Source organism: Eleginops maclovinus, chromosome 12 (genome assembly GCF_036324505.1).
Source record: "Eleginops maclovinus isolate JMC-PN-2008 ecotype Puerto Natales chromosome 12, JC_Emac_rtc_rv5, whole genome shotgun sequence".
NCBI classification, from domain to species: domain Eukaryota; kingdom Metazoa; phylum Chordata; class Actinopteri; order Perciformes; family Eleginopidae; genus Eleginops; species Eleginops maclovinus.
This window is the reverse complement of record NC_086360.1, coordinates 7,371,351-7,398,234: the sequence shown is the minus strand read 5'-3', so window position 1 is coordinate 7,398,234 and position 26,884 is coordinate 7,371,351. Positions and strand designations below refer to the sequence as shown.

General features: G+C 40.4%; 2 protein-coding genes across 4 annotated transcripts in view; one reads left to right on the top strand and one right to left on the bottom strand.

Annotated features, from left to right (window-relative positions):
• Positions 1-311: 311 nt before the first annotated feature.
• On the bottom strand, positions 312-7,280 carry slc25a25a (solute carrier family 25 member 25a). Of its 2 annotated transcripts, none has more exons than XM_063897663.1 (10): positions 6,915-7,280; positions 5,174-5,300; positions 4,968-5,055; positions 4,774-4,885; positions 3,567-3,725; positions 2,837-2,989; positions 2,635-2,742; positions 2,354-2,521; positions 2,041-2,191; positions 312-1,690 (listed from the first exon to the last, which is right to left on the bottom strand). In XM_063897663.1, the coding sequence occupies exons 1-10, from the start codon at positions 7,074-7,076 to the stop codon at positions 1,509-1,511; spliced, it is 1,410 nt and encodes a 469-aa protein (XP_063753733.1). In that variant the 5' UTR covers positions 7,077-7,280; the 3' UTR covers positions 312-1,508. The 2 variants fall into 2 exon arrangements, with proteins under 2 accessions (XP_063753733.1, XP_063753732.1); XM_063897662.1 differs by having other exon boundaries at positions 312-1,693; positions 6,915-7,277.
• Positions 7,281-14,444: 7,164 nt separating this feature from the next.
• LOC134873711 (early estrogen-induced gene 1 protein-like) overlaps positions 14,445-26,884 on the top strand; it is a 29,938-nt gene continuing 17,498 nt past the window's right edge. For both annotated transcript variants that reach the window (XM_063897513.1, XM_063897512.1), the window contains exons 1-2: positions 14,445-14,559; positions 14,654-14,955. In XM_063897513.1, the coding sequence (XP_063753583.1) occupies positions 14,813-14,955 (143 nt within the window). In that variant the 5' untranslated portion in view covers positions 14,445-14,559; positions 14,654-14,812. The remainder of the gene's footprint in view (positions 14,560-14,653; positions 14,956-26,884) is intronic.

The window sequence follows — 26,884 nt, the reverse complement described above, 5'->3', positions numbered from 1 at the left end:
GTACTGTGCGCAAAGGAGGAAGTCAACGTGTTTTCTACGGATACACATTTTTTTACGCGAACACCAATACTGATAAATCTGCAGTAAAATAAACTGGTTATATGTCTAGCTCTAGAGATTAGGAAAATTAAGGAAATTACATCTTTATAAGAGTTAGTTTATAAAAAATTAAAAAAAGTGTTTATCTTGTGTTCGCGTGATTAAATTAGCTATTGAAAAGTAGGAATAATGTAGCTTGTGGTTGAGGTGAAAATGTTATAGTAATGCGATTTGATACAAATCATACAGAGAAAGACATCGGAGACCCAGTATTACAAGAATTTGCATTTATTTGCATCAAAATGGTCCATTAAAACAAGACTAAAAGTCATTCTTTACAAAAGAATAATTACATTCCAATACATGGATTGATATGACATTCATTCAGAGGCCCTTCCAGCATTGATTAAAGTGCATCATGTCACCCATCTTTTTTTAAAGCCTGTGGTTTCCTCAGTAAACATGTAGTGTGCTTTTCTGTGAATTAAACAATAACCTGCCCTTAACCTGAGGTGAACATTAAAGACATCAATACCTTGAAAACGGGCAAGAACATCTACACATTAACAGACATAACCTGAAGAAGTTTGCACAGGCAAAAAAAAAAGTTATTTCCCAGGTCAAACATTAGCTATGACTTATGAGTAGAGGCAAAAAACACATTTTCAACATTTCACCAGACAACTATATTTAGCGTTTCAAAAGGCACATGTTAAGGCTGTCGCTGTTAGTTTTTACCCTGAATACAGACACTGCATTTATAAAGGTCGCACATTTGGCTCTTCAGAATCACGCAGCATTGTACCTCCTTCCTCTCCGAGACATTAAAACAATAAATACAGGATGAAAGGAAATAAATACTGCAGACTGGCATTCAGGAAATCCTGTCATCCATCCATCCATCCATCCATTCATTCGGGAAAGGGATGGAGAGATCAAACTCACATGTGCAAAATTCTCTCAGTTAAGAACACATTTTTTCCTATAGGCAGAATGGTTGAATAATGAAACTGCTTATTAATGCTATCTGCCATCTTAAAAGGTACTCGTAATTGGAGTTTCCCCCCCCCCAAAACTTGCATACCACAAATGCTGGTAAACTGCCCAGACCTTTCAATGTCACACTAATATGAAAAAGGCACCAAACAGCAGGAAAAACTAATCATTTGGTCCTCCATTAACTGATCACCCACATCCATCATTTTTCTCAGATCAACTCTCAACAGCTCTTTCAAAAAAAGAAAAACAAATAGCAGCAGTTTACAATCCCGACAGCGTGAGCTCACAGAGTCCATATCCTCCACCTTTTCAACTTAAGTGTCCTTTCTCGTCTTTCATATTAGCGCAGACATTCACAGAATGAGGTCGCTACAAGAACCAAAAGGTCCTTGGGTTTCCCTGGCAGGATTTGTAGGCGACGGAGGGGGTGAGGGTCACATCAATCTTCAGAAGTGTCATGAGGGTGAGCTTCAACGCGATTTCACCCCCAGCTGTGTCTTCAAATGCTCGTACACCACGTAGCTAATGCTAACAGCGGGGATGACTTTGAGGAAGTTGGGGGCGAGGCCCCTGTACAGCCCCGTCGGGCCCTCAGTCTGCAAGATCTGCCTGAAGAGACCGGACATGGTCATCTGTTGGCTGCCTTCCACTGCTGCTGTAAATACAAAAAAGAAAAGGGTTACACACAACGCAAGAAACAAAGCTGTGACAAATAAAAGGGAGAAATAGCGATGGATTTAGGTTTTGAATTCTATTATTATTTATATTTCTTTTCTTTTCAATAAATAAAATTAGGACATTGTCTGAACCACCTCTGTTAAAGTCCCTCCATCATCTAAAGAAACATAAAAGTATGTGTGGTCCTTTAAGAAGCTGATACTTCCTTATATAGATTATTTTTACTTCGCATTTCTAAAAGGAACCTGTTCCACATTCTTATCTACGCCATCATTTTGGTATGAGCAAAGCTGTGACTAAGGTGCAGCATTTCAGGAGCCTCACCTTGTGCTTGCATGCGAGTGCGGACCAGAGCCAGAGGATAACTGGCGAGCTGACCGCAGGTGCTGGACACGGTGCCGCAGGCCAGCAGGACCACTATGCCGGGGTCGGTGCTGTTGGTGCCGTACTGCTGCAGGTAGTGGTTCTTCAGCGTCTGAGGATAGAGTAGAAAGCGATGAGGAAAAAGGCACTCGCATTTTTCTCAGTACAATGTTGTTTGGTATGTGTTAATTAGGTAAAGTGAGGAACATATTTAGGGCTAAAGATAGACCCACAGGTTTAACACTGCAACATTTGGGACTGCAGTACTGCTCACCTCGTACACTGCCAGGTCGATGCCTGCGTAGGGGATGATGCCCAGCATGTTGGGGATATAGCCTTTATAAAAAGCACAGAGTCCCTCTCTCCTGAAAATCTGCTTCGCACAGTCCGAGATACTCGAGTACTGCCCGGTTTTCCTCAGAGCAAGACGGGTTTTCAGGACCTGGGGGCCAGAAAAAGTGGATTCTGTTTAATTATAAAGGTCTTGAGAACTCCTCTATACAGTTTCCAGCTGGCTTTTTATTTAAGAGTGGATGTAATTAAGCTGGTAATCACCTCCATGGGGTAGATTGTGCTCTGTGCCATCACTCCGGCCAGAGATCCTGCAACAAATCGGTCCATGATCCCTAGAGTCTGCCTATCGTTGCAGATTAATTTTTTTATCTGCACAAGCCCATAGATAAAGAAAACACATTAATACAGGAACATTAGCATCATTATTGATTTATTTTAGGCAAAGCAAAGCTGATCATCATACCTGCTCATATGCCATGAACTTTAGGGCCGTCTCCGGGGCGATTTTGATGATGTTCACACCGTTTCCTCGCCACAATGACCTCGTACCACCCTCTCTGATCATCTGCATCATCCCGGTCATGATGCACATGTTGTTGGTTCGGGATCCATAAACCTGAGGGGGAAGAAATTATAATTGTTAATGTCTTTAAAAGATCTGATTTAACTGACACTTACACAATGACAATTGATATTTGAGATGATCTTTCCAAAACAAGGTCTGTTTTATTAATCGCTGGGAGATGGCCAAAGCAAATAACTCCTAATCAACATGGGCTCAAAGTAAATCTTCCATTAGTGACGCACTTTGGGGCCATTGACCCATCCCATCGCTGATGGCAAAGTGTATGTGGCCATGGGTGTGATGAGCGAATGTGCGCAGCCATTGGTCGCTGGTGTGTTCTGGCTTTGACGGTTACTCTGGAACCCTACTCTGACACACTGAGTGTCAAATATTAACTGGCTTATTGCGCTTAAGTAACTCAGTCTTTCGCAATTGGGTTTCTTATCAATTGTGACAAAAAGCTTCCAGCTAAAATCACCCACAAGCTGCTGATAAATCTACTGTAAGATTTTCAACAGCTTCCCCGTCAAAAGGTGTAGTTGTCATGGCAGGGAGAATTGAAGAACACATTCCCCAACTTCAGTCAAAATTAGAATGAGATTTACCGTGGGAATCAATTTAGTCTTACCTGCATCATGACTTTGAGTCGATCCAGTGGAGCCGTGAAGGTCCTTGAAACGGCTCCAGCTCCTCCGCCTGCAACCAGGTGCTTCCACCACATCCCAGTCTGCTTCTCCTCTACAGTGAACTCATCGGGCACCATCAGGTTCTCACCCACATCGAATATCTGCCAACACAACAGACGTGAAGTATTAGATACAGAGAAGATGAATGGCGCCATTAATCCCGCAATGACTGCAGGCCAAAGGACATTTGCAGCTGCGCCATCTTTACAGATCGTGGGTAATAAGGAACCTGCTGCACTGCTTTGAAATCTGAGCTATGATGTTAACGAGGCTCCATAAGGTAAAACTGGTTCTGAGTAAACCCGCAGCTTCAGATCTGTGGCCCTCTTCAACAAGTCCTAAAATACATTTAGTCAATTATATCTTTGACTTATCATTGTGACTTAATTTAATTTGCAACTATCTATTGCACATCTCAAATTAGAGGGCATCAACAGCCTCCCCATTCTCAGCCGGTGGAGGGTCTCACTGGTGTTGCTGTGGGGATTTAACAGGTGACCCCCAAACCAATTTAATATCAGATTTTTTATTTATTTTCTTTTAGAGGGAAATGACCCTAGCAGCTCATGTTTCCTCTTCAAATCACGAGTTACGGCTTGGCCCCCAGGAGGGTGGAGACTCCCGCTCTATTCCTGGCCCTGGTTTACTCTGTCAGTGTCTCCTGCAAAGTTGAGGCAGCTGGACTCATTAGAAAGACCTTCCTTGAAATAACACCCAAGATCCTGCTACCCTTTTGCAGGAGCGCAGCTATAGCACTTTAACCTCAACCTGCTCTGACTGGCTGCTGCTCTGCGTTACATAACCGCAGAAAAATCCTTCGGACATAGCTTAATATGGCTTTATTACTGACTCATGGTTTGTGCTGAAAGAGCGTTAAGAGATCTAGCTCTTCAGTTGACTTTTTCCAAACGGAATGTGTAACACACTCTGCCCTTTGATTAGTTCCAGATAACATTATCAGACGTCCTGATAGCCTTTTATTTGAGATGGCTATGTGAAAAAAAAAACATCACAAGATGTATTGAACACCAACACCGGATACAGAGAGCAGAAATGTCTGGTTCCTTGAATCAGATACTCCCTGTCACAGCACAAGTGTTTCTTCCTGTGGGTATTTTGGAGGCTAAATGTGTAAATGGCTAAACGTACCGTAGAGTGCTTCCAGTAGAGGATGATTTCAGGGATGTTCTCGGTCTTCTCCTCTACTGGGTAGTTGCTCCAGTCTTTACTGCTGATAGTTATCATTCCGTTCTTATCCATGCTTTAAAAAATAAATTAAAATAATGTTAGCCCCTTTATCCAACAAAGAACAGCAGCAGTGGATGAAACTGAGAGGAAATTACCTTTGAAGGGCTTTCTCCGCATCCTGTGGAGAAATATGCACACCAAGGTCCTGGAGGGACTGCATGAACTCCTGAGAATCAACGTAGCCTAAAAAAGGGAACACAGTTGTAAGAAAAAGGTCTCCCACAATGCAGGTGAACTATCATCAGGGTGAAAGATGACACCAAGCGAGCACTGACACATCTACAACGTGAGCGCCTCATACCTGCATTCTTACTGGTGAGGCTTTTCACCACCAGCTTTAGGTCTTTCTCGTAGTCCTGTAGATAGTGGACAAACTCTTCAAAGTCCAGCTGTCCATCTGAGTTACTTTCTTCCCTTTTGAAAGTTTTCTGCAAGGAAAAATAAATGCACAGTGAGACATTGTACTTAACATCAAATAAAAGTGTAATGTTTGAAAAATAAGGCTTATTGGGAGGGATAGAAAGTACAAGTATTCTTTCAAAATGCAAAGGCGCAAACTAAGTGTGGTAGTACAATATTTTCACATAGGTCACTGTCACATGTTCTGGAATGTACTGTCTGCCTGCCAGTCCTGCAGTCCAAGAGACAAGCTGTTCTGCCTTGTGGTTTATGACCATGTAGGACAGCACATTGGCCTTTTACTAAGCTGAAAAGTGTTCTTGAATGACTTATGACGTCCATTTTCCCAAGAGTGTGTGTAGGGGGTAATTAGATAGTAAGATCTGATCTATGTTTGACCTCAACGGCAGGCAGACAACTGTTGTAATCCAGCGCTAACCTGCTCAGCCTAAAACAAGATGAGGACACCAGCAGTCCAGCGCTGATATCTGACACTGCTGCTAACACACAGGACAGGCATATGACTGTCACACTGTAACCACACTCTGCAGGACATCCCTGCAGCTCACATTTTACTACCTGTACACATGCATACAGTTAGATGCATTCCCATTCCTGTGCTGCATGTGGGGCCCTTTTCCCTGAAGTCTAATTCAAGAATCAAACACAAATATCATAGTTGAGTTGACTGGAGGCAAAAGGTGCTAAATGGTGTTGCCACAACTAAAAATGTGTTTACTGAATAGGTCTGTATTACAATTGGTTTGTGCACAAAAATGTGAACGTCAGCCGAGTCCAAGAACTAAAATGGTTAGGCTAGTTCTTGGATAGGTCAGTGACCAATAGATTGCTGATGGAGCATTAGTCACAGCTCAGTGCAACCTTTCATCACAAAATCAATGAGTGCCAGATTTTGATTTCATGTGTCAGTAACACGAGTTTCTTAACCCTAAAAAGATGCAATGTTCAGCAGAAACCACATTTTTAAAATGTAGGGAGGGAAGAGATGTGACCTCCCTTTTTTGGTCTTACAATGGATCTTTGGCTTACATAAATATTCAATAAAAAGGGCCATACACATATTTTAGCAATTTACAAATAGTGAGTTAAGGGCATAACCTGAATAGTTTGATTGCATTGCACACATTTATGAAATAACATTCATACTGGTCTTTAAGTTTAATTTTATTTTCACATTACATTTTCAGTTTAAAAAATGTGGAAATGGCAGCAAATACTGCCTTTCGTTACTCTACTTTCTTTCATAGCATACATTCCTTTTTAGGGTGGAAAATTGTAGCCCGCGCGGTTCAGGTCAGTATTAAAAAAATGAATGGGAATTACATTTAATAGACAAAAAGTGAATCAACATTTAACAATTTGAGTTTAAAAATATATAAATAGTTGTACAGTGGCTTTGCCACATGTTTAAACAAATGTAAATGCTGTTGCAGCTCTTTTGAAGCCGGTCACCTAATTGTGGCCTAGTCGTAAGGCTTTTGACAAAACCACGCTAATTCTTCCGGTGGCCGGAAATAAAGATCTAGTGACAATCATAGTAATTATATATTAATAAATGATTGGTTATACAGCTACACAGAATGTATATTGAGATATAAAACGATAACAAGTGACATTTTTACCTTTCGCCATCTTTGGTAGGATGAAAACTCCTGGGAAGGTAGGAACACGCTCAGTTTGTTAAACAGAGACTTCAGCTCCAACGGCAGTCTGTTAGACTCAAAATATTCCACCTCAACTTGGTCTGAGTTGGAGACCGGGACGTAAAGGCACAGGCTGAGCATCTTGGGTTCCGTAAATGTTAAAATACACTACAATAAATAAATAAATAGCGCGCCTCTGTCAGTGAAACTCCTCCACGGGGTAATACTGAAATGCCGGTAAGGAAGCACCAGTTTCTGAGCAATATCGTCATTACCACGCCTCTTCCCGGATAGCTCTACATCATTGGCTGTAGTGCCTTCATAAAAACGTAATTTTACTACTGACCAATCGCTGAGGCCGCCCATTGATGGACCCCGGCTCGGTCCCGCCTTCTTTTATGTGGAGGGTTTGACAATGAACAACCAATCCCGTCTCTCCTTTCATCCAGCTACTGAAAATTTGACCAATCCAATGTTTAGTTTCATTCAAATAGTTGTAGAAGAGGTCAGTGGGTCCAATTGGCGGAATATTTGCCATGATCTCCTACAACAACTAGAATAGAAGTAGAATCGGAGGATGAAACTCTCTTTATTTGTCACATACATGCACACAGCAGAGCACACACAGGAACATTTGTCCTCTGCATTTAACCCATCCTAGTACTAGGAGCAGTGGGCAGCTATTGTGCAGCACCCGGGGAGCAATGGGGGGGGGGGATTAGAGGTGTCCGGTGCCTTGCTCAAGGGCACCACAGCAGGGCCTAGGAGGCGAACTGGGACTAAAATCCCTGTGTGAGGCACTGCTGGGAAATAATAATAAATATTGAAATAATAAATATTGAGAATGCATGTATACGCTTCATTCAAACCCCATTTAAAAGAGAGGGCCCACCTTTGTTTAGTTTGTGTTTCAGTAGTGCAAGTTCACACAAAGTGGACAATTAAGTAAAGTCCTATCCACCAATTAATACACAAATAACCTGGGCAGTTTGCTATCCAGTCCTGGATTAGAAAAATATCACATTTTATTTGTGGGTTTTGCATTAAATAAACAAACACTTTTTTATAAAGATTTAAAAGCAGTTAAATAATTATCGTAGACATTTTTTAATTTGCAGCCAAGTATAGATCCACATAATTCTTTCTTAATAGTTTCAGTTGACTCATTTGAGACATCAAAACAGACATATTCATTATTTAAAAACAATAAATATGAAAGAAACTCACATGCAGTAAACACAGTAACAGATCACAGATATCAAAATAGTACAATAGGTTAGATTTTGACAAAAAGTGAGCGAGGTTCATTCAACACGATCCAGCCAAAGCTACTGAGTGACAAGCTGCAGACTATGAGGGTAGACACGTCCACCATCTCCTGGATTACCAACTACCTCACAGACAGGCCACAGTATGTCCGGCTGGGCAGTGTCCTGTCTGATGTAGTGGTTGGTAGGAGCCCCACAGGGGACTGTGCTGTCCACCACTGACTTTCAATACAACTCATGCCACCTGCAGATATTTTCGAATGACTCTGCAGTGGTAGGGTGTATAAAAGATGGATGGGAGGAGGATTACAGAGCGCTGGTGGATGATTTCGTGGAGTGGACTGGAAGAAACCATCTACTTCTGAATGTGGCCAAGACCAGAGAGATGGTCATTGACTTCAGGAGGAAGAGGACGTCTCCACAGCCCCTGTGCATTCTGGGAGAGGATGTGGCTGTTGTGGAGGACTACAAGTACCTTGGAGTGCACCTTGACAATGGACTGCTCCAACTCCGCTGTCACAAGGACAGATACAGGAGAACATTCCTACCTATACTGCCATAACCCTGTACAATAATTCCCCTCTGGCTGGCAGACAACTCACTGCTCCATAGCCTCTCTGTTAACTGGAGATACACTTTACATGTACACTTTACATTGTACATATATATTGTATTTTCATTTAATTTTCCCTTACCTTGCACTATTTTATCCGTATATTTCTTGTTTTTATTTCTTTTGTATTGTATTTTGCTGTGGCAATGAAAAAATGTCCCACTTTGGGATAAATAAAGTATTTCTTATTCAGATTCTGATCTGATTGTGCAATTCAAGCCTGTGCTCAGGATGACATGTTCCTTTGAGGTAGAAAGGAACAGGGGACGAAGGCTGGGGAAAATGAACTGGGAAAAGAAGGAGCACAAAAAGCCAAAAATGGATCTGAAGGTACGCCGGCGGAATGCACAAAACATACAAATCTTGCTGCAGCATAAAGATTGTATTTTAGACAAGTTAGCCCCTTTCTGTCTCTGCATGACAACCATGACAGTGTTGTTTTCCAAGTGTTTTGCTGACAACCTCGACACAGAAACCCTGCACAGAGCCCTGCTGACCACAACTCGGTCCAAAACAACTTAACTTACACCAGCAACATGTTGAATGCCAGACTTGCATTAAGACTGTACTATTTCTATAAATATTTCTGTGTATAATCTGAGTTTGTCCTCCACCACATTATTTACCTCTAAAGTGTCAGAATCAGAATACTTTATTTAACCTGGGGTAAATAAGGTTTTGGCACAGTAGCTACATTTAAGAATTTGTATATTTATATGAATAAGAAATTAGAGTTAAAATGACTACAACATACATGAATACTACACGATGGTGTATTATAATATGAATGCTGAAATGCACAGTTGTGGAATACAATTTACAATATACAATATACAATTTTTTAAACCAGAAACCAGGTCCTCAAAACTGACCTTTAATAATAATAATAATAATAATAATAATAATAATAATAATAATAATAATAATAATAAAATACTAAGGTATTTTCCAGCTATGGCTTTAAAGATCTGGATATTTTTACAATGTTTTCAGCAGTTTGCAAGTTCAGCAGTTGAAAACATGTTGGTGTGGCTGCTGTTATTGAATAACCTGCGTCACTCAGCTGGAGGTAACCGATAAAGTGCAGAGACAGAGACACTTTAACCTTCAGGATCAGACAAACAGTCCCTCTCTGCAGGAATAAAACAGGGGAAAGGTGGTGGTGGTGGGGTGGGGTGGGAGGGCCGCAGTGGTATCAACAGCAGCGCACTACAACACAATGATCTGTTGTCTAGCACCTGAGTCTCAGCGTTAGATAATTATCTTTTTATGGTTGTTATGGGGGTGGTTGTTGTTGGGACTGACAGGTAACAGGATGTTTCTTATCACCAAAGGTTCACTTTGTCTTTGAGTCACAACAGCCTTAGTACAAAGAAAACGGAAGAATGTTTTGCTTAAAGGGGCCCTATTATGCTTTTGGGGTGTTTTACCTGTCCTTTCGGCCTTAGTGTGTTATGTTTTTGTGAATGTAAAAGGTCTACAAAGGTTTAAATCAGCATTGAGTTACAAAGAAAAAAAGTGGGACATTTTTTCATTACCACAGCAAAATACAATACAAAAGAAATAAAAACAAGAAATATACAGATAAAATAGTGCAATGTAAGGGAAAATTAAATGAAAATACAATATATATGTACAATGTAAAGTGTACATGTTATGTCCAGTTAACAGAGAGGCTATGGAGCAGTGAGTTGTCTGCCAGCCAGAGGGGAATTATTGTACAGGGTTATGGCAGTATAGGCAGGAATGTTCTCCTGTATCTGTCCTTGTGACAGCAGAGTTGGAGCAGTCCATTGTCGAGGTGCACTCCAAGGTACTTGTAGTCCTCCACAACAGCCACATCCTCTCCCAGAATGCACAGGGGCTGTGGAGACGTCCTCTTCCTCCTGAAGTCAATGATCTCTCTGGTCCATGGATGATGCCATCTCCCTCACCCTCCACACTGCCTTCTCCCACCTGGACCAGAGGAACACTTATGTGAGAATGCTGTTCATTGACTACAGTTCAGCATTCAACACCATTGTGCCCTCCAAGCTCATCATTAAGCTCAGGGACCTTGGGCTCAACAGCGCCCTCTGTGACTGGATCCTGAGCTTCCTGACGGGCAGATCCCAGGCAGTGTGGATGGGGAACATCACATCCTCCACCTTGAGCCTCAACACCGGAGCCCCTCAGGGTTGTGTGCTCAGCCCTCTCCTCTACTCCCTGTTCACGCACGACTGCGTGGCCACACACAGCTCCAACACCATCATCAAGTTTGCTGGCGACACGACCGTCATCGGCCTGATCACAGTTGGCGACGAGATGGCGTACAGAGAGGAGGTCCGAGCCCTGACATCTTGGTGCCAGGACAACAACCTCCATCTCAACGTCAGCAAAACAAAGGAGCTGATTGTGGACTACAGGAAGAGGCAGAGAGAGGCACACACACCCATCACCATCGACGGGACTCCTGTGGAGAGAGTCAGCAGCTTCCGGTTCCTCGGGGTAAACATCAGTGAGGACCTGACATGGACACATCACACCAGGGTCATATCCAAGACGGCTCGACAGCGGCTCTTCTTCCTCCGCAGGCTGCGGAAGTTCAACATGGACTCCAGGATACTCTGCAACTTCTACAGGTGCACCATCGAGAGTATCCTGACTGGCTGCATCACCGCCTGGTATGGCAGTTGCACCGCCCTCAACCGTAAGACTCTACAGAGGGTGGTGAAAACTGCTCAGCACATCACCAGGACAGAGCTGCCATCCATGGAGGACCTCTACACCCAGCGGTGTAGGAAGAAGGCCGGTAGGATATTAAAGGACCCCCATCACCCCAGCAACAATCTGTTCTGTCTGCTGCCGTCTGGCAGACGGTACCGCAGCATCCGGACCAAGACCACCAGACTCAGGGACAGTTTTATACCACAGGCTATAAGACTGCTGAACTCCTGAGCTCTGTGAATGTCTACTCACATCTGTTTATAGTACACACATACATATATATTATACACATCTGCCATACATATCTGTTTATAGTACACATATCTATATATTATACATATCTGCCATATACATCTGCTATACATAATATATGCATCTGTCCATACCTCCTCATTCAACAGTGTAAAGTATTTAAATACTTTCAATGTATTCCACATATGTATATATTTCACATCCTTAAATCTTTATTGTTGTTATTGTAAATATTCTTCTCTCTTTTTGCATTTTATTTATCTTATTTGCACCATGTATGTTGAGTTGTTGGAGGAGCATGGGATATAAGATTTTCATTGCCAACATATACGTTGTATATGCTGTGCATATGACCAATAAAACCTTGAAACTTTGAAACCTTATATTTCTTTTTCAATATACTTTGATATTTTGGACCCAATTTGGAGAACAGCATCATTATAAAGGGTTTTCTACATTATTTATTTCTGTTTTATGACCCAAGAGACATAAAGACACTCAGTTACAATGGAGCATGTACATAGTTAGTTCTTTAATTTTGATTTACATTCATGTTTTACAATTGTATTTAGTATAGTTTAAATTGTCCCACTCTTGGTTGGTCAGGTATATATCCCATCAGCCCAGTACCCTTTTTCCTTTTCTTTAAAATCAGTCTAGAAATGCTACAAGATAGCACAGGTCATAAGTGTGATCATCATTTAAATTCCAGCATTCTCTCTATTTACAGCTTATTTTTCTGTGAAAGAAACATTTTTTTCATCTAATCATGAAAGAAAATAGCACATTTTGAAGAATCGGAATCATATCTGAGCGCTAGTATCAGAAATGGCAGAAAGAGATTCAAGCCATATTTGTGCCAGGTAAAATAAAAACACCATAAAAATCCACCAACACCAAAACCAAACTGGTAGAAGAGTTGAAACTGAGCTACTACTTAATAATGAATTGACCCCACTTTCCTTATTTTTAGGTTTTTTTGTTTTGATTATAATGATATAATAATAATAATAATAATAATAATAATAATAATAATAATAATAATAATAATAATAATAATAATAATAATAATAATAATAATAATAACAATAATAATATATCTTATTTTTTACTAGCGTTACACACTATAGAGACATATTTATAAAAAAGTGCTGCTGTATGGACTAACTGGTTAATATAAGTGTTGGATATATTGTCTTTGCTTTTATGCAGTACTCTGCTGCCCTCTGTTGCAAGATAAAAGTATGACATTTACTTACAACTCAATAATCTAGTGTTTAAGTACTTTATGAAAAACAAACATTTATTCACAGATATGCCTAAATGTAATCATATACAAATTACAGAGATGATACCACAAAAATACTATTGTGATCTATAGGATGAAACACCTTAATGTTATAAATAATATATTGTTATTAATTTAGTTAATTTAAGACACACTGTAGAATTGAATAATAATGAATGGGAAATTGGGAACACATTTGATATTAAGTATCCTTTGTGAGTGAATTTTAAAACCTCAGGGGACATAGACTGATTCATTGATGAACTAAACAGCAGCTCAATTGTTTATCACTGAAATAAAATTTCCATTTTTACGATGTCAAATGGAAGAAATAAAATACAAAAATATGTACATATATAGCCAAAAGTTGCAAACATAAATGTCCAGGGAAGGTAATTAACAAAAGTTCCTCAAGTAAACATCATTGAACTGACAGACTATCGCCACGCGGTGGCGCTGTTTCTCCGCTGAGGCTGCAGAATGACTGGCCTGGAACGAGGCTCCACGGAGCTGTGTCAAGCTAACGAGGGTGAGCTGGTTAGAGAGCGAAGCTAAGTGATTTGCATTCAACAGTAAAATCAGAAAAACGTATCTGCAGAAGTTAACTGGATTTAATTTGCTTGAATTAATTCTACATCATAACTTTAGATGTAGCCTACCTAAATAATAACTTCTTATGTTGACTATATGGTGTGATAAATTTGGACACAGGTCAATTACAAGCTGTAGGAAAAACATTTAATTAAAAAACAAAGGTCTATGTAATTAAATTATATCATTTCAAACTTGATATATGTTTTTATCACATACTTGTCGTTTGTATATCACCATATTAATATAGTATGTATCATTTATGTAAAGAAAGTGAAAAAAAAACGTATAAGAAGGACCAGTTTTCCAATATTCTTTCAAATAAAAACGAAACAAAACATGATCTGAGTGCTTTACAAACACAGGCAATATACAGCAGGTAAATGTTACTTTGACTTTTCGGGTGGCTTTTTTCAAGTATTAACACGTTATTTTTATTTATGCATCGCCTATATGCTTTTAATGTAACTCTAAATATTTTTAAATACTATAATAAACCTTAGGGCTTCTTTACATTTCATACAATCACTTCCTAACTTCATGCACCACTGGCTTGCTGCATTATGAGACAATGGGCCCATGGGAACAGCTATGCAAAAGTCAGCACCTCTCCAACATAGGAACAAGATACATAGGCTTTAGTTTATTCACCTCTTTTTGTAGTGTACAATTATGTCTAAGTAGTGTCACATTTGAATGTTTTGTGAAGTTTTTAGAATGTATATAGATTTGAGCTTTATTCTGAAAAGTAGTAACCGGTAGTCAGCAGGCGCGCTATCGCCTAGCTTGATGCTACTACTGGCGCAAAGTTCCTCCTCTCGGTCCCGAAGGTAAACGGACGAGAAACCTCTTTTTCTGTCATTGTATGTTGTTGTGCCGCTAGTAAAGCAACCGAAATGTCTCCCGGTAAGTCTTTTGTCGCTTTTTAACGAGAGACGTTCAAGTTTTCTCTACGTTTAGACATGTTATTAACGTAAATATTTGCATTTGTTTTTTTTAGATTTCTGCGCCGAATCATCAGTGAGAAGAGAAGCTCGCATGAAAACACAGCATAAAATCACTAAAAGTATTTCTCAGCAGGGAAATTTCCTTTAGTGTTCGCTTTCAATATTTTCTGGTGGCGTTAGCCGTGTTTTATGTGAGTGAAGACACTGAAACAATGGCGTTCTTCGTGAAAAAGAAGAAATTCAAGTTCCAGACGCATCTGACGCTGGAGGAGCTGACCGCTGTGCCTTTTGTCAACGGAGTGTTGTTCTGCAAGATGAGGCTGCTGGATGGAGACTTTGTCGCCACTTCTTCCAGGTAAACAAAAACACCCTAAAACATCCCGTCAATCATGCAAAAGTTATTTAAGTTGCATGTGGTACAGATGTAATAGCTTTTCAAAAAGATAATCCTATTTACAAGTCACTTAAATACACTTACAGGAGCTCAAAGTGCACATACGGCTCTGATAAGTGACATAATGGGCATTTTAATTCAAATTGGCCAGGTGGTCATTTTATGTGTCCATAGTATTCTTAATGTTTTCTAAACTTTCTTTGCTATGTGTTAACTATAGTAAAAAAGGTGTATTATTTTGAATGTATTATTATTATTATTATTATTATTATTATTATGATTTTGCTGGTTGATTTGTTTCCTTTCTATCCCCCTTTTAGAATCACAGAATACTAAATTCTTTGCTGTTTTCACATTATACCACCTCTAAACACCATTTAATTCATGCAAACATTGGTCAAAAGGCATTTAAAAAGGATTTTGAAATATGTTAATACAACTTAGTTTGCTCTGTCTAAGTTACTCAAACACTCTTACTTGGGGTTTAAGTGCATTTATGGAACTATGTAGTGGCATTTTATATCCTTATAGATGTTTTTCCAACATGGTATAATATTTCATATTGATCCTTAACTTGTTTTTGGTGTGCTTAATTCTAGAAAATATGGTGATTTTGCATTGATAATACTTATAGGATTTTGTATCCGTTAGTTTGTAGTTTTTTGCCTTTAGTATTGTAACAGACTTCAGCGATGTAACAGATTTCTTTGTTGTTGCATTTCTGTACCACACTATTGGTGTTATTTCTTTGCTGCACCACTTCAGATGCACATTTCACCAGCTCAGGCAGGTTGATGTTAGACTGGTTTCCTTCGAGTCACATTTAAACGCAGGGTGTAGCCTGTTAAGTGGCCTCTATGTGTATCTGCACAGGCAGCTCAGCTAGACTACCAGACTAAACACAAGAACACCACTCAAACCAGTTTGCACGGGCCAAATGCCCTGTAGGACCATGGCAGTAGGGTGTTGTGAACCTGATAGTGAGATTGTCTTTTTCCTTCATGTCACAGAGTTCAAGATTCCCTCCCTCCACTTTGAAAACATCATCAACTTTCATCTCCCTTTCCCTCCCTTGTCTTTCATTCAATAGATGAGATAAGAGGGCCATGAAAGTCTCGTCAGATGTCTGTTCCAGTTTTTTTTGTTTAATATTAAAGATGAGATACAGTGTGTGCCTGGAGACAGGTTGACCTTTTGTGAATTCATTGTAGGAATGTTTTTTAACTGACTTTTCCACGACAGGTGTACAAGTATTACACTGGCCTCACTGGTCCTACATGAGCTAAATAAATGAGCAAACATCACAGATAACTAACTATTCATGACAATTATTTTAATTAAATCTCAAAAACACCTTTAGATATCACCACATACAAATGTGCTCTTAAAGCTCTTTATTGTTCTCATACTGCCTGTGCTGCAGCACCTCTTTTCACCCTCTGTCTGAAACCAGAGCCCAGTCTGCTCTGATTGGTTAGCTGGCCGACTTTGTTGTGATTGGTCGACTAGTTTGAGTTGCCCCGCCCCTTAGCCTATCACTAACAATGTGTTAGAGCGCTAGCAAATATAAGCGGGAGTGTAACGTAGTGATGTCACTGTGTTAAAGAAGTAAACAAAGGAGTCTAATGGAGGCGTGTCAGGAATGGGGATTGGGAGTGTGTGTGAGAGGAACTCCCTCTGGAGGGATTTTAGCCTTTGCAGACCATTTACATGTACAGAAACCTAAATAACACACTACAGGAAAGGAAAACCCCCCAAAAGTGTGATAGGGCCCCTTAAGACTTACAGGAACGTTAACTGTGTCTTCAGAGCTTTATAGTGAATTTATTGACTTTATTTGCACTTAGGGTTTATATTATTCTATATGGTTCTTTTGTTGTGCTTAATAAAGGGATTTTTATAGGTTTTTTGTATTTTAGGTGGTTTGGGTTCTCAAAGTCTGCATGGCAGATCCCTCCTACTGGCTCTGATCTACTGAAGTACCCTCAACTTGTAAAAGAACATGAGGCGGCATATTGTCAAGGGCTTTATTGACAGAGAATCTCTGAACTGCTGCCTACCCATTTTTGGATAAGAGGATAGTTCTGGTTTACCATGACTTCTGATCTGTTCAGTAAAAGATGCCCTGTATTATGGACTCAAGTTGTCTCATGGCATGAGGTGTAAAAGAGGAGGGAAAAGAAAATGTCTTTTTATCAGGACTTTACCACAAGAGTTTGTACCTGTGTTCAAACACGCCCGTTAAACTTTTAAATCCCCAGAGCTGACTTTGTGAAGCGTTTGTTGGAGAATGTTTTCTTTCTGCAAAAGCATATCAGTGTGTGTGTCCGTGTGTGTGAGTATGGATCACGTTTCTTGTCAGCGGAAGTTGCTGTTTTCTTACCTTTCATCAGTGAGGGGAGAGCAGTTTGCAGGTTTTGTCTCATAAACACAGATAATCTTATTGGTTGAGTGAACCCACGTCAGCCAGCGTCAAGAACAACATTTTAATGTGAAATACATGTGTAAGCCTTGTGATTCACCTAAACATTATGCTTTTTAACTCTTATTAGTCCATAACAACTTAGAAGCGGACAAAAAATACGTGTTCTGAGATGTTAAAAAATTAACAAAGCTGAAGAGAATCACTTGATATAAGGTTATTTAAAGGCTGATAATACTCCGACTGGAGATGTTTGACATATTTAATTTGTAAAATACTTAAATCAATCTATGCATGCAAGGAAATGAAATAATGACATGTTCGATGGATCAAATGACAATGGAAAAGGTGTTGTTTGTAGTGATGAATCCACCAAAAAACCTTCAGCTCGGTGCTTTTTAGCCTCTATTAGCCCATAGTTTTGTTTTGATGACACATTTATTGTATTGTCTCAGCACTCCTTCTAAAATGTATTCACAAAGAACCACTGTAGCTATACCTGTGACTAAATTCTAATTGTTATTCTACAGTGCAATTGGGTCTTATTGTACTCAGCTTATTTTATTTTGTTATATTATGTCCTTTTTCTGTGTGTATTTTATGGCTTTCAGTTTCTTTTATATCCCTTCTTAGTGCGTTTCTGTATTATGTAAGAACTATGAAAGGCCTTGTTAAAATTAACATGCACTTCCCTGATTATGCTGAATATTTTAACTCAATATTTCAGAAGTTGTGTTTTATTACAACAGTTAGATGGTATTTGCTAGACCTCTCAATTAATTTTGGATGAATAACAAACCCATTGCCATGCTGATATTAGCTTTGAACTCAAATGCACCATGACTGTTACCTCTGAGTGACACACACACACACACACACACACACACACACACACACACACACACACACACACACACACACACACACACACACACACACACACACACACACACACACACACAGTATTTCCAAGAAATGTTGGTATGAATATCTGCTTATAACTGGTAACATGGAAAATCACAGCTTAGTCACAGCTGCTGAGGTGCATGGTGAAGGCAGAATAACAGAACAGTTTATGTTTACCATTGACCAAATTTAGTTTATTATAATCTAATACTCTTTATTATGTTAAAGTTTTCCAGCTTGTTACTACATCAGCTCTTGATTCAGTGATATTATTTTCTTTCTAGCCTTATAAATATGTTCGTTTGTCAAAATATAAAACTCCAATTTGCTCTGGAATAACAAACTGAAAGCCCCTGTCCTGAGCAGTGAGGCCTGTGATATGCGAGGCCTCTGTTCTGTCAGAGGTCACTTTCCTCTCGGGAGGTTATATAACAGCCCAGACTCCCTCCCTCCCATCTCAGTTATCATCTCTGTGACAAACAACAAGGCCCTCTCAGAGGCCGAGGAGACGGCGCAGGGAGGCTCCCTCCACGGCGGACAGAGATTAGTGTTATGTCACACATCAGACAAACCCGGCCTTTGTACCCGGGCTTGGCCTAGCCTCCCCATGTTGTGGGTCGGGAACATTCGGGGGAATTAACAGCGAGATTATGCAGCGGGCCGAGCGGCACCACATGGAAACCCTCCCAGAGTCCCTGTTTACTCCAAGTCTGACTGTAAGCACCGAGAATCAATGGCTGCGAAATATTTTTAGGCCGACCAGGAAGTAAGCATCGCAAGGGCTCTATGGAAAAAAAGCAATACGACTTTTCCCTTTACACTTCTGAATATTTAATAAAATAATATCCTGATACTTACACATTTTGTTTAATGTCACAATTTCCTCATATTTACCCCCTTAATGATTGTTTAAGTGTAAATGCAGTCGCCAGATGTTCAAAGCTAACCCTGGCTATACTACATCACAATCGCATGGCTATGCATCAACACCGCTAAGCTAAAGGCAGCTGATGTTCTGGGTGATGACGTTTAGTAGTCTGATTTAATAATTTGTTAGCTGTTTTTATGACACATACAAACGTTATTCATTCCCCGAGCGAGGTATTTAATGACGTATTTTATGTCGTACAACAAAACGTAAGCTTTTGGCAACCACTGACCTTATTTGAGGCAACTGGAAGGAGGTAAATGCTGACTCATTTTAGGTTTTTAGGGCTCATTCCTGCGGCACTCTGTGTGACCAATACATTGGTTTTAGTTTGGCCGTTGTGATATTCGTGATATACTTCAATATGACTCAGGTTCAGCTGCTGCACAAATACATATTTATGTGTTTCCTCATCAGTTTGGCCCCCTGACGGATTCCTAAACCCGTTTTTTGTGTGTCATGTCCTTAACAATGAACCACAAGATGCAGCGACAACAGTGAGGAGACGGTAGGGATGTGAAGTCAGGCCATAAGAGTGCAACGTTTTGCAGAGGAGCTCATATGAAGTTTACTGGCTGCATCTTTTTCTTTGTTATATCAACATACCATAACCTGCCTTTAAGATTTTACAAGTTGCAAGTGCTCAGGGAGGATTCTGTGTTTATGTCAGAGAAAAGATGGGAGAAATAAAAATAATAATTGATTTTAACAATGAATTGACCGAGTGTGAAGCGGCTGGGAGGAGGATCAGCACCTCCAAATCTGAGGCCATGGTTCTCAGCAGGAAACCGATGGACTGTCCACTCCAGGTAGGGAATGAGGCCTTACCCCAAGTGAACGAGTTCAAGTATCTTGGGGTCTTGTTCTCGAGTGAGGGAACAATGGAGCGTGAGATGGGCCGGAGAATCGGAGCAGCGGGAGCGGTACTGCAGTCGCTTTACCGCACCGTTGTGACGAAAACAGAGCTGAGCCAGAAGGCAAAGCTCTCTGTCTATCGGGCCATCTTCGTTCCTACCCTCACCTATGGTCATGAAGGATGGGTCATGACCGCAAGAATGAGATCGCGGATACAAGCGGCCGAAATGGGATTTCTCCGCAGGGTGGCTGGCATCTCCCTTAGGGATAAGGTGAGAAGTTCAGTCATCCGGGAGGGACTCGGAGTAGAACCGCTGCTCCTTCGCGTTGAAAGGAGCCAGTTGAGGTGGTTCGGGCACCTCATGAGGATGCCGCCTGTTCCAGGCACGTCCAGCTGGGAAGAGACCGAGGGGTAGACCTAGGACCAGGTGGAGGGATTATATCTCTTCACTGGGCTGGGAGCGCCTTGGAATCCCCCAGTCAGAGCTGGTTGATGTAGCCAGGGAAAGGAAAGTTTGGGGCTCTCTGCTGGAGCTGTTACCTCTGCGACCCTGACGGAAAAGCGGGAGAAGATGGAACAATGAATTGATTCTCAGAATGATTTCAGCCATAGTAAAGAGCACAAAGAGTAAGCACTGTGTAAATAGTGGGCAAAATGGTGAATTTGTAGTAGAATGTAGTTAAAACAACCCACCATGATTAAATAAAAGAAATACAATACAAGTCCGGTTTTCCCAAGTAACAGCTCTGTGAATTTAAAAGCTAATCAGACAGCAACGTGGTTTATAAAACCCTGACAGACACTTTAAAGTTCAAAAGATTGGCGACAGATCTCCAGTCTAAAAAAAGATGAACCTGATTTATTTGCAGTTGGCGTGTTTCCGATGATTTAACCTTTTAAATGAGTAGACAGAGGGTCTTTTGTGATTGGACCGGCCTGCAGTTTTACAGATTAAAGTGATGTTACATAAAACAATGTGGTGCATTTATATCTATTGGACACAGCAAACAGAGGAGCCAGAGGCAGAAGAGAAGTTACATAAAACTCTTTGTGCATGTTCAGTTCTCCTCTCAGGACTTGAACAGCATGAATACTGGGACAGAACTGCAAACGACTGCTGGCCTAATCTTAATATTCTACCTGCATTTACTTTTCTGCCATTTCATGTAAAAATCACAATCATGTATGTGCTCTGAGTCTCCAGAAACCACACCCTTCAAAGCGCTTAACAAAATCTGTAATGAAAAGAATGCGTGCAAACCCAATTGTTTTGGGTTAAAAGTTAGAGATCATATTTAAAATGTATTTCTCTGGTTTGTGATTGCTATAAAAAAACGGTGAAATTCCTCATTATATTTCAAAGGAATGCTATGCAGACTGGTGTTGAATTTCAAGTGCTTTCAAGTATCCATTCCATCACGCCAGCTTGAGAGTTCATGCAGCCAGTCTCATTTGATAATGGATAACGCTCCATTATCATTCTGTGTAGCTTTAGTACCCATATGGTCTCCATTTTGACTTGGCAAAAGGTTTTCAGTGGTGCTCCAGAGCGGGCTTTGTCAGCTATGTCTTGATTTTAATATGAGAACGAAAGTGCAGAGAAGATAGAGGGGATTTTAGTTTTTAAAGCTTAATATAATAGAGGAATGTTGCAGAATTTTCGAGGCTAAAGACACCTGAGAGGATGGCATTTAGAGATGGTTCATCTATAGAAGAGGAAGTAAAAACCTGAGTCTTGTGGCAATGTGGACAGATTGTGTTTGTTTCCTGTTCAGATAGTAAACGACAAAGTGCAGGAACACACACCCCATATTCAGTAAGAGCCAACACTTTCACAAATACAGTGTCATGGGTATTACCGGAACTTGCTGTGTTCATTTCCCAAAAGCTTTACAGTCAGTCAGAACTTACTGGACACTGTAGTCCAATATCGTGTCCTGTTGTCGGGCACCAGTTGTGTCAGCCTTCAGGATGTAGTTCTTAGGAGCCTAAAAAGTACCAGATACTCTTGGGTGGAGCTGGCAGAGCTTCCTGTTGTCAGGGGCCATCCAGCACTTGACAGGTTAGAATTGTTGTAAAGGGCATTGTTGTTTTTAAGTTTTAAAGGGATTCCTTTTGCAGCTTTCATGGATTTTTTTTTATCTGAATATGTCCCTAGCATTCTTAAAGGGGCCCTATAATGCTTTTTGCTTTTTTCCTGTAGTGTGTTAAATAGTTCTCTGATATAGTGTCTCTTCCACACACTCCCCCCGCCCCTGCCTGAAACACCTCGGAGGGACATCACTATGTAATACTGGCTCTTCTAACCAGTAGCGCTTCAACACATTGTACGTGATAGGCTAAGGGGCGGGACATCTCTAAGCGGTCGACCAATCACAATCGTCCCCTCCAAGATTTCTTGGAACCCTTCATTAGCGCTTATCCCGCTGGGTGTTAATGCATGATCACAGTTACAAACATGTCCATTTGGCAAACCTGTAAAGAGATGATTATATTTCCGTCACACGAGGAACCCTAAAGGCTGTTGAAGGCATACATTCCAGTGTTGAGTGCACTATATCTTCAACGGGAATTTGTCTTAGTGTTTCGCTGCAAAACGAAAAGAGTCAAGAATAAGATATACAGCTCCGGAAAAAATGAAGAGACCACTCCAACATATAATTAAGTCTTTATCTCTAAATTTGATCCCGGAGCTGTATAAAATAGAAAGTGGCTAAAGTTCCTGTGAACTATTTGTTGTTTTTATGTAAAAATAATAAATGTGGCTCACTGTCCACGGTGTGCAATCATGGTCATTGTTTTTAGTACTCACCTTTCTAGGCTCTCTATGCTCACTGAAATGTTTCATGTCAAATGGCATAAATGCGAAGAAAAATGGCAAATAATCAAATGAAACTCCTCTGCTTTCTTTCTTGGGACTCATTTGTCGTTTTAATACTGATACAATGTTGTAAAGTATTCCCTGAACATCTGTTTCCACCACACAAACGGAAGAAGTAGTCAAGGTACAGGAGTATATTAGAGTTACATGTGATGCTACTGCTTTCTTTCTGGAGAGGCTGCTCGTCAATGCTAGGAATAAAAATATGGGATACTTTGTGATGGCTCAGCAGTTTGGATTCACACAGTATTTGAGCTTTATAAAGAGTTAAATACACTCAGGTGTTTTGTAGTGTCTCATGTAGCTTGTGTGTGTTGTCAGGGGCTTCACAGCTCACATGTTGATGGAATAGCTGCCATGTCCCCACAGATTCTTCTCAGCTCTGTGGACCACTCATGGGTCCCCTGTGGGGGTGTTGGTGGCCCAGGAAAACAGTCTTAAGCTAAAATGGCTGTAGACTGGTAATAATGGGCAGTGATTATGGCAAACACCAGCCGAGCTTTACAAAAGTTATGTTTTAAAATATACTGAATCATTTCACAACTGACAGAATAATTAATGTAATCAGTTAGTCAATCAACAGTTCAGTTAATCTTTATCAAGCAAACAAAATGAGAGACACACCTTGTTGTAGGCTTTCATAGGACAGTGGTGGAAGCAGTATTAACATCATTTACTTTACAAAAACAAGATGTAGAAGTCCTGCATTCAAAACCATAGTACTGATACCTGTTGTTATAAATCACACAAAGAAAAAATCATCTTCTCAACCAACAACCCTTTTGATCTACTAAGAAGCATCCAATTAAAAATGGATCATTTAGCTTGCATGATTTTAAAGTTTGAGTATGAGTGAATCAGCTAGGGAGTTGATTGGAAACAGGACCAAACTCTGTTTTAGGATCAACTTATCAAAGTGCCCTTTCAACCAAAATGTACCTGCAGTCCTTTTGTGTTACCGTCAGAGAAGTGCCATTTTTGCCACCTGATCTGACATTTGGCTTGTGAGAGAAGGGAGGAGGCGAGTGAAAGGAAGGAAGGAGTTTGTGAGGAGAGTTAGGAATCGACTGGGACGAGCAGCTTCTGGACAGCTGTTTCCTGTTTTCATCTCACTTTTCCAGCCGTTAGCGTTTTGGTGGGATGTGAGGGGAGCAGTGTGTATGGATATGGTGCGGGGGCTGTTTGGGCATTATTCCTCTGGTATCCGGCCAGGTAATCAAAAGGTCTCTTTTCCCATCGGAGGGAATTCCTGTGAAATTGATTTATCAAGCTTCTCTCTCAAGATCAACCTTCCTTATCATTTTTATCAAGTTTACTTTTCATTAGTTGATGAATTGCTTGTCAGTTATTAAGTAAGCATAACCAGGCATTCCATAGCCCGTTGTCCTTGCAAGATCTGAGCTGTGCATGTAATTCTTTCAGCTCTATATGCACGGTTGCACCTAAAAAATGTTGTGATAGGGCTGCTAACTCTTGCACATTGATTGTGAGAATTTAAGTGACACTTTTCACACGCTTTATTGCCACATGTCCATTTTCTCATGGTGTAAAAAACAATTTTGAACCAATGATAATAATTTAACGGTCCCAGTACTTCGGAGAGCCCTCAATGCATCACAGCAATAATCTTATAAAGATAATATATAATAAAAACGTCATTTTGTAGATATACCGTCATTATAGAAGTCCCATTATGATATTCCCGTTTCTTTGTTGGATTTCTTCCGAACATGATCCTTAGACCATAACAAATGTGAAGTGTGAATGTGCTGATAAATGTGCAATGGGATTTTTCCATTGGATTTTGGAGGATTGCAGAGAATAAAATCTGTGGAAACACAGCAGGTAAATCTTCACGTTATGCTATAAAGGAACTACACCACGGTCGCTATGGGCTGCTAATGTTCAGGGTGATGGCTTTTAGTAGTCTCATTCAGTCACCTGTTAGCAACCGCCGTTGCTATGACACATAGAGGCTTTGGTTATTCACGAGTGGGGTCCTAACTGAAGTATTTCATGTCATAGAACAAAATGTTAAAATCTCTTAAGCTTGTGTTCATCAGAAATCGTATTTAAGGCCTATAAATAAATTAAACTTGACTTTGAGACTGGGGAACCAGAAGTGGTTGAAAGCGAACTCATTTCTGAGTTTTAGGACTCATTCCTGCACCACCCTATTTCATTCTGATAGAATGTCACTTAATTGTGCAGCCCTAGTCATTATCACAGTGCAAGTAAATACTCTTGTAAGGGTGTTTTCTTTATCTGAACACATGGTTGTTTGAAGGTCGTCCGCTCGGATCGATCCTGGGACCTTGTGGGTACAGGAACATCCTCTGTGACACCTCGCCCCTCCTGCTGGTGCGTCCTTACGTCACCGTCCCCTGCAGGATCTGTCTGCTTCCTCAGCACTCTCTGTCTCTCTGCGCTGTTTATCTGAGCCTGACCCGACCCGGCTGCTGTTTGTGTTTCTGCAAGCGACCGGTGGGGCCCCCAGGAGCCACGCAGCCAGGATGGGAGATAAGGATCCCATACTGCTGCGTTGCTGACATGTTGACTCATCAAAAGCTGGGGTCCTGTGGGGGGCAAGTCAAATCAGGGACTTAGTGTTTACATTTCAGGCTTTCTGATGACTTCACAATTAGACAGTAGTCGGTCTACTTCAGTCTGATTCATCCTGGGGAAGTTCTATTCTTTCTTTTGCTATATAAAAAGATGTTTAAACACAAGTAAAATGGACTAAGAAACAGTTCTATTATGGGACAACTTTTAAAAAACCTGTCATCTGACCAGATGGCACATTTCTTGCAACAGGCAGAAGGTCAAAACAAATCTGATTACAGTTCCTGGAACTTAAGCCTTACTAACTTAACTTAACTTACTTAACTTAACTTAACTTAACTTAACTTAATTTGATTTAGTAAGGTCTTCCATTAGCAGGAACAGCTGATTAATAGACAAAAGTGGGAGTCCACTTATCCTTCAATCCTGGAAATTATTGTTTTTTGGCTTTGAGAGACATCTACCCATACAAAATTAATCAAGCATGAATGGGAAAAAAGTGAATACTTATGCCAACAAATCCTTGTTTCAGATTTCATTGAATTATCAAGTGACTGAAGTTTAAAATGTTTTATACATTAAAGAAACGAATACAAAAATAATTTGAGCTTTTAACAGGAATGTAGCACTGAGATCTGTATTTATTTTCAACAGAGTTCTTGCCAACATTTATAGACTAACAATATGAACGGATACCACAATATAGCTTAAAGTCAACCAGGGATCTTTCTGAAACCATAAGTAAAATGCAAGCAGCGATAGATGGGCCTTCGCGCATTGTCTCTTGTCGTGTACCTTCAAGGATCCCGGTCAACGAAGCGGTGAATCGCCACGACCGCTGAAGACCGGTCTTTTGCACATAAAATAAAAAATGGCCGACTTCCTGTTTGGTATACGATCATCCGAGAGGCTTTATTGTGCATATCACCATGCTACATATACCTATGGATTTCCGGTTTAGGTGAAGCCTCAACGATGGGCTGCCTTTTGGCAAATATGTACGGATCCAATCCTGACAACCCTGCTATGAAATTGAATCAGCTATCAAAAAACTGCTGCTGCTTTGGCCCTAACTATGATGTATCTCAAATGATCAGCAGCATGAATAGAAAGCAAAGAGATACTTAACAGTCATTTAGCTGTACTTTCTTTCTTTGCAAACTGCAAACGTAATTCTTAATAGGTCATTTATATCCTGGGTGTCTTTGTGGCCTCGTTGTTATGTGGCATACCATTCTCTTCGTCTGTTTCCTGTAAATAATTGTTTGAAAACCATATTGTATTTTTTTCCCCCAGTTAAACCCTTGTCCTCAGCTCCCTGGCTCTCATGTGCTT